General features: G+C 42.3%; 2 protein-coding genes across 5 annotated transcripts in view; both read right to left on the minus strand.

The window, feature by feature from the left end:
- The window catches only part of sirt7 (sirtuin 7), a 4,729-nt gene extending 2,894 nt beyond the window's left edge, over positions 1-1,835 (minus strand). Inside the window, exons 1-6 of the mRNA XM_032526540.1 lie at positions 1,606-1,835; positions 1,333-1,470; positions 717-821; positions 569-639; positions 391-463; positions 200-298 (exon numbers count right to left, since the gene is read on the minus strand). Of these exons, the coding sequence (XP_032382431.1) occupies positions 200-298; positions 391-463; positions 569-639; positions 717-821; positions 1,333-1,470; positions 1,606-1,710 (591 nt within the window). The 5' untranslated portion in view covers positions 1,711-1,835. The remainder of the gene's footprint in view (positions 1-199; positions 299-390; positions 464-568; positions 640-716; positions 822-1,332; positions 1,471-1,605) is intronic.
- Positions 1,836-1,884: 49 nt separating this feature from the next.
- The window catches only part of cp110 (centriolar coiled-coil protein 110), a 13,360-nt gene continuing 7,571 nt past the window's right edge, over positions 1,885-7,673 (minus strand). Inside the window, exons 5-11 of one of the 4 annotated variants that reach the window (XM_032526501.1) lie at positions 6,483-6,491; positions 6,296-6,397; positions 5,695-5,811; positions 5,377-5,478; positions 5,093-5,209; positions 3,216-3,298; positions 1,885-2,720 (exon numbers count right to left, since the gene is read on the minus strand). In XM_032526501.1, the coding sequence (XP_032382392.1) occupies positions 2,561-2,720; positions 3,216-3,298; positions 5,093-5,209; positions 5,377-5,478; positions 5,695-5,811; positions 6,296-6,397; positions 6,483-6,491 (690 nt within the window). In that variant the 3' untranslated portion in view covers positions 1,885-2,560. Of the gene's footprint in view, positions 2,721-3,215; positions 3,299-5,092; positions 5,210-5,376; positions 5,479-5,694; positions 5,812-6,295; positions 6,398-6,482; positions 6,921-7,673 lie in introns of those variants that run through there. The other 3 variants (XM_032526512.1, XM_032526522.1, XM_032526527.1) reach the window with 3 other exon arrangements.

Consider the following 7,673-nt stretch of genomic DNA (forward strand, 5'->3'; position numbering starts at 1 on the left):
TATATAGCCATTACAGATCTTTTTCAGATTTGAATCCTGCTGAGATGCTGCTTTTAGAGGAAGCACTGCAAATTCTATTTAAAAATAAATATCTAAACTATGTCTTTCCAGGAGATGGTGAGAGTCTTTTGTTTTAGAAAAAAGTAGCTGAGGATAACAGTTGTGTGTGTGTGTGTGGGCAACTGAGCAAATGTCTCACCTCAATGAACATGTTTCCATGAAGCTCAGACAGGGCATGTCTGGGCAGACCACTGCGCAAGTGAAGTCCATCACAGTTTTGAGACACGACATGCTGTACCTTTATAGACAAACACACACAAAGTATGTAAAAACCAGTAAGCGCAAATACCAAAGGAACATCCACAAGTTATGTATCTAGGTCTCAAATACCAGCTTTTCCTTATGTAGCATCCTAACACACATGTGCGTGAGGGTCGGCTCGGCTTTACTCAGGTCAGATGAACTGTTTGTAAAGAGAAACAAGAAAGATAATGAGTTGGGAGTTTAATTCACTTTAAAATAAAATGCAGCTACTATCTGATCAGGGTAAAGACTAAATATATCTCACCTGACTGTCCGTCCCTTCTGTAGCTGTGTCCACACACCATTAGGCCCCCTGTAGTCTGGGATAGAAGCTGCCTGAAAGAAAAGACTTCATTAGTCATGTGGAAGTTTAAAGAGGAAAATGAAAGTGAAGATAAAGGAGTTTGGCGTACCGTACTGATCCCGGCTCCGGTGTATACCACCAGATGTTTTGCTTGTTTGACTGCCACAGCGAGCTGTCTGACTTTACTCTTCAGCTCATCAGCATCATCAAACATCTGCAGACGGTACAGGAAAAAACTAAATGGTTTAAGTTTACAACAACATACCTCTTTTGTATCAAGGAACAGCCATAGCAGTTTTTTTGTGATCCTGATTTGTCCCATTCTCTTAATTATTGACCTTGCTCATAGAAAATACCCAAACTGAAATGAAAAGAGTCTTGAAAAGGTAGGTCCTGCATAATCATTTAACAACGAGGCCATGTTTTGTAGAGGGGGCCTGTGTTACAATTGAGATTGACTTTAAGTTAAATAATTTATTTATATAAATGATTTTTCTTTTAAAAACTAAGTGATGGACAGAGAGCCTGCAGTGGGCTGAGTTCCAGTTCATTTCTTAGCTAGTCCAGGACCAACCAAGGAAACCACCCGTCTGGCTTTTGCCATTCAACCTCCACACGTCTTTCTCCACACGTTCTTTCACCATCTTGTTATAACCGGTTCCAGGTGATATTCTACCTAGCTGGTTAGCTTAATAACTCACACTCAGTGGGCTTGGCAGTCTCACCTCCTCCTGCTTCCTCTTGAGCACATTTGTGCGGACTTGTCGCTTGCAGAGCTCCTCCGCAGTTTCTCCGTGCAGCAGTAACACAGCCGCCTCCTCCTCCGACCGATCAGCCTCCGGTTTCTTCAGGACTCGTGCAACCTTCAGTTAACAGGACAGAGAAGCATGGTCAGAATCACCGGCTAAGAAACACTAACTAACGTGCACGCACAGTTAAGGGCTTTAGCCAGCTAGCTGGAGAAAACAGGCTCCGAATGTGTTGTTGCCTCGTCTTACCAGTCTAAATATCTTCCTCTCGCGTTCTCGTTGAAGTATTTTGGCCTTTTCCAAAGCTTTCCTCTCCGTACGCGAAGAAACGCCAGTGTCTGCCTCCTTTTCCATGCTTTTTGTTTTTAAATCAGCTGAGGGTGTTTAGCTATTAGAAACACCGCACTTAGCGCCTGCCACCAACGGTAGCCGGGGCGGATGTTGTCGGCGCAAAGATGAGAGCAACCGGCGAACAGCGCCCCCTCCCGCTCGGGGTGCCAGCTTTCACAAAACTTCAGAGCAACTTTCAAGGGTTAAGAAATATTTATTAACATACGACCACAAATAAATAAATAACATAAAGATGTCCAAAGTTTCCAAGAATAAACTTTTTTTTTGGCTGACATGTGCCCCCATACACTACAAAAATATTTAAGGGCAACCCTTGGGAGTGACACACTATTCAAGTATTAGCGGTAACACTAATATGGATATTAAAATGTCTGTATAAGTGAGCACACTGTCCTACAAAATATTTAAATTCAATACAACTAATACATCTGGAGCTGGTCTAGCCTAAAGTATAGATTCAGCATTGGAAAACAGGAAAAAACTAACATGCAAAAACAGCTGAACTAATAACCTGATTAATAGACTCTTTCCACAGAGGGGAAATCATCCAGTAAGTCACATGAAAGTCTATTTGTGCTACATATACTGTGTACATTTTTGCTTCTTTCCTGTGCTAATATATCAGAAGATGACACCCAGGTTTGGAACTACTGGCTTACTGGTATACGTATGCAAATGAGATGGAGCCATCATTAGTGCTATTCATTACACCTGTGCTTTTCCTGCTATGACATGTCATAATGTCTGCTGTGAGTCAGCTTAAGGATGCCAGTGTTCGTTTTTTTTAATACAATATTCATGTAATCGCTAAAGGCTTGATTAGGAGTCCTCACTGGGGCCAGTTAGGAAAGTGTCATCGTGGCCTGGAGGAGTAAGTGTCCCTAGGGACCCTCTGAGGTTTTGCTCTGAACTGTCCTCGTTTGGTTTCCGGCGGCTGCTCGACAGAAAATCCAGTATTGTGTCCAGTCCTCTTCAGAACTCCTGTGTGCCTTTCCGCTGCCTTTTTCTGGATCCTGGAGCGAAAAGAAGTTTTAGCCATGGACAAAGTTACTGCTTGTTAAAAAAGCTATAGTGCAATATTTTCAATTCATTAAGCTGAACAGTGCTTTTTTTAGTTGGCTGCAACAATACGGTTAACTTCTGAAAAATATGTGATTGCATTAAAAAAATATACTGTATGTGCAAAACCCAGGAATAAATTGTGTGTAGATTTTGAATGATTTCATAGGTTGGGTTTGTACTGGACTGTGACTGTGGGATCTGGAGCACACGGTTATAGTAGGAGCTTTTAATCAGGTGCAGCAACTACTGTTTCAACATAAAGCATGTCTTTATCAGAGGGGAGGTACCAGTTGGAGCTCCGAGTTGACTGATGCGCAGAGATTCCTTTATCTTGTATTGTGACAATTGGCAGTAACTGTCTCCACGAGTGCACACACAAAAAAACACTTGAGCTATTCAGAAATCTAAGTAAAAGAGAAGGGAGTACAGATCCAGTGAAAACGCACATCATTCCTCTCTTCCTCTCCAGTGACTTCTGTGTTGCAGTTGACAGAGAACTCTTTCCTCTGGGATTGCCTGTTTGCCCATTCTACACAAACACATACAAGCAAAAACACAGTAGATAAGTCTTTGTATTACCCACAAGTTATATTATAATTCTCACATGTAGCAATAGAAAGTGTATATTTAAACAGTACAGAATCAATATTTCAGTCCTCTCTGCTTACTTTAAGAAATGAAATCAACACCATTACAACTGCACTGGGAGAAATTGAGCAACAATGTTTACCAGAGTCACCATGAAGACTGACAGTAATGAAAGCATAATGGTATTTTAAATTTGAAATAGACCTGAATCAGAGCAAACATGATTAAATCCTGACAGTGTTTCCTCTATATTCATTCTGCAGCAGGGCACCGCATGTGACATGTGAAGTGAAGATAACATTGTTGGTACAACGACACGCTAACATGCGATAGATTCTGGGTTTTTATCTCAGCTGAACCAGAGAATATTGGGTTAAAACAGATCAGTGACGCAGTTTTGCCTCATCGTTCTCCGTGAAGTTTTCTGGAAGTGATTTAATGTCGTCCCGGAGCGTTTTGTGTACATTAATGCGTATTAATCGCATTAATGTCATAGTTAACTCGCAATTAATCACACATTTTTGTCTATTCTAAATGTCCCTTAATTGCTTTTTGTCACATTATTTTTTCTCATTTTAATGCTCTTATGAACATGGAAATGTTCAAATGTTTTTTTTATTGAAAACAACATTGGCATATAGCTTACCGTAGTGTTCAATTTCACACTAACATTCTCACTTGGAGCAAATAACTCACACAATGTCAACACTGTCCATCAATACAAGGGTTCGAAAAAAATTGGCATCAGCTGTGTGCTTGGCCATCAAGTGGTATTTCAGACTGGACCTGCTGTGATGATAGCTCAGTTCACAACGACAAAACACACAGATCACTTTGGTCTTGTAAATGGAACCATTTGGCAACTTTTAAAAGTAAACTTTCCATTCAGAATCTTACTGGCATCCATTTCAGCATCTAGCTCTCGCCATCCACCCAAACATATTGTTACTACTCTTTGGCCGACTCGCAAGCCCAATCAAGAATGTGCGACGTGCCTGTTGTTTTGTTTCCGGTCTGGCTAGATCCGGTGTGGTGTTGTAGTTTTTCTAACGTTACTAGTTGTTGCAACTGCATGCGAAGGAAAATTACAAAGTTTGCTAGGCCAAAAAGAACGTTAATCTTGCCAGAAAAAAAATGTATGCCATTAAATGGGGTTTGCGTTAACGCCGGTAATAACGCGTTTAACTCAGGAGGCGATTTGGCCTTGTGTGCTCTGATTAATTTGGTAACACACAGGTCAGAATTTGGGTTTAAGGAAAACTCAACTCCTGGCATTTGCACTTGGTGTTCTTCACCGCTGTTGTGGAAGGGAATAACGGGAATAATAACAGGCCAACCAGCTATAAAAGAGACATTTTCTTTTTCAATAAGTGCTGTGCGGTGGATCTAACTTATGCAGAAAAGTAACTTTCTTTAAATATTCAAAGAAACTTTAAAGTGTTGCATTTGAGAACAGATTATGGTAGGATGGGTTAGCACCCCAAAGCAGTCCACCTTGGGGTGACGCTGATATTTCTGTGTAGTGTTTAGTTTAGTTTTACACCTGGCTGTGATGCCAGTGTTTCAACGTAACAGCCAGCTCTAATCCGACTACCACAGGACTTTCCCCACATATAATTCTGCTTGTGTCTTTTTTGGCATTATTTGTGAGTGCTTCACTATCTATAGTAAGAAATCAACACTCCCCCTTTGTATAGGATTTATCCAACTCACATACAGCTTCAGAAAAGGTTACCTGTCGTCTGAGCTCTCTCTCTCTGGCCAGCTCTCTGTCCCAGTTGATCAACTGCATCCTCTCTCCAGCTGACAGGCTAAAGAATATGTCGTGGACCTCATAACGTGCAGCGCGCAGCTGGAGGGGGAAACAATTACAGAGCAGACGATGGCTTGACTGAATGCGTGTAATCATAGAATCTGTTGTGGTAACTGCTAATGGAGGGAATCATGGCTCAGTTGGCGGTGAAGCAGAGAAGAGGAGAAAGGTTAGCAGATGTTTACAACACATGTTTGCTTTAATACCTGCAGAGTGACTCTCTCTTGCAATAGAAGGTCCTGTCTGCTATGGAACTCTCCTTTGCCAGGGCTCTGCTGCTGGAGGGCCTGCAGGAACTGATGTGTGTCCTAGATGTGCGCACACACACACACACACACACACACACACACACACACACACACACACACCCACACACACACACACACAACACCACACAACTACACACACACAACACATACCACACACACACACACACACACACACACACACACCTGTAATATGTACACAAAATGTTTTGTTCACTTTATTAAACAGACATACAACAGACTTTCTTCTCTACTTACCCTGATGGTGCGCACCAGCTGCGCCACTCTCTCAGTCTTCAGCAGCCTGCGAGCTAGAAAACCTTTCACAGCTGCTAACAGCAGGGGGCGGCAGTGCTCTAAGAGTGGGCTGGAGGGCTAAGGAAGCAGAGGAAGAGGGGAGAACGAGTGATGCGAGGGGTGAATAATGACGACCAGAGGGGAATAGAGAGGAGAATGCTAATTCCATCAATGACAACCAATTAATTTCCCACAAAGATTCTCAAGGTCTTTTGGTTGGCATCTGTTTATCGCATCAACGCAAGTGGACTCATAGCTCATTATAATAATAATAAGCAGAATTATAAGCACAATAATAATAATAATGTGTCACTCACTTATCTAAAGATGTATTAAAGGGACATGTTTGTTGAACAACTATAATCTAAAAGCAGCTGAGCTGTTATATTTGAATACATATGAGAAAGCAATGACAGATAAGAGGAGTTACTGATATAGATTAAGACATCGAGGGGGAAGTATTTCACCCGAGTGTGTTTTAACTAACTTGTGATAAATAAAAAAAATATTGTGGGTACAAGAATAAGCAAGATTTTTGCATCACCAAATGTGATGGGGATACCTGAGAGAGGGGTGAAATGGTCAACGTGTCCCGAAGACGTGAGCTTGGCATGGAGCAAGGGAAGGACACGCTCTGGAGGAGATGGTAACGCGCTGCCAATGCCTGAGAGACAGACAGGAGAAAGAGACATAAGGGTGGAGGAAAGGAATAGGAGGAGAAGTGCATGGGTGTGTGTGTTTATGCATACATGCGTGCACTTGGGAGCAGGCAAGGTTGGAAAATATTGAATTAGAAAGGACAGCAAATGAGGCAGGAGGAAGAAATTAATTGAGGGTAGAGAGAAATAGACAGAAGGGGAGAGATGGGTCACAGAGGCAAGAGGGATGAGATAAGGGAGGGAGTATAGAAGGAAGAAAGGGATGACGGGATTATGAGACAGGAGAGATGGAGAAAATGAATAGAGCCAGAGAGTAAAATCGACGGAGGAGGTATGAGACAAAACAAAGAGAGGGATGCAAGGAGAGGAAAAAAAGAGAAGGGGAAGGGACCATTAGCTGTGGCACTCAACGGGACGATCTGGCACTTAACCACAGACGCTCATGAATTAAACAAATTATCCTTTCCTTTTCTGTGTCAATTCCCTCGGTCCCCTCCTCCCTTTACCAGAATCCAGCCAGCTTGCTCTCTCATCACATCACAAATGATGGAAGGACATAGGGGAGTCAAAAAGAAGTCTTTTTATTAAACAGCTTATGTTAATTATATTGTTGTTAAGGATACATAAATTAAACAGAGACTGTGATTAATAGGGCAAGGACACTGGCCAAGTACAAATACAGACACTAGTTGAAGAAATAAGAACTGGCTGCCAGAGAACAGCAGGCGTCCTTGAAGCCCCCCCCCCCACACACACACACACGCACACACACACACACATACACACACACAAACAGGCGACCATGCCAGCTCGCCTCTTAGGGATGTAATGAAACATTTATGGTAGAATCCCTGTGTTGTTTTTTACTGGGGAGAGTCTGAAGGTCTCTTGTAATGAGCAGATGTCTATAGTCTGCACACGACCCCGGTCTCCAGAAACACGCTCTGTAGGCCATTGTATGGTTGTGCATAGAATTGACGGCGTACCCCCGCAGACTCATCTGCGTCTACGTCGGACCCTACGCCGTAGCCTGGCATGCACCGCCAGAAAAACGTAACTACACGTCACTCGGCCAAGGCTTGGTAGCGTTGCCTTTTCCCTGACTCATTTCCTTGTTCTCTTTCTCCATTAACAACATGAAATCAAGGAGAGGGTTCACTTTTACTGCTACCAATTAGAGCCCGACCAATGTAGGATTTTTAACGCCGATACAGATACAAATATTTGGTTATTTAAAAAATAAAATTTGTTTTATTGTCACAACAGAACAGAGGAACATCA

The sequence above is a fragment of the Etheostoma spectabile genome, chromosome 2 (assembly GCF_008692095.1).
Source record: "Etheostoma spectabile isolate EspeVRDwgs_2016 chromosome 2, UIUC_Espe_1.0, whole genome shotgun sequence".
NCBI lineage: Eukaryota > Metazoa > Chordata > Actinopteri > Perciformes > Percidae > Etheostoma > Etheostoma spectabile.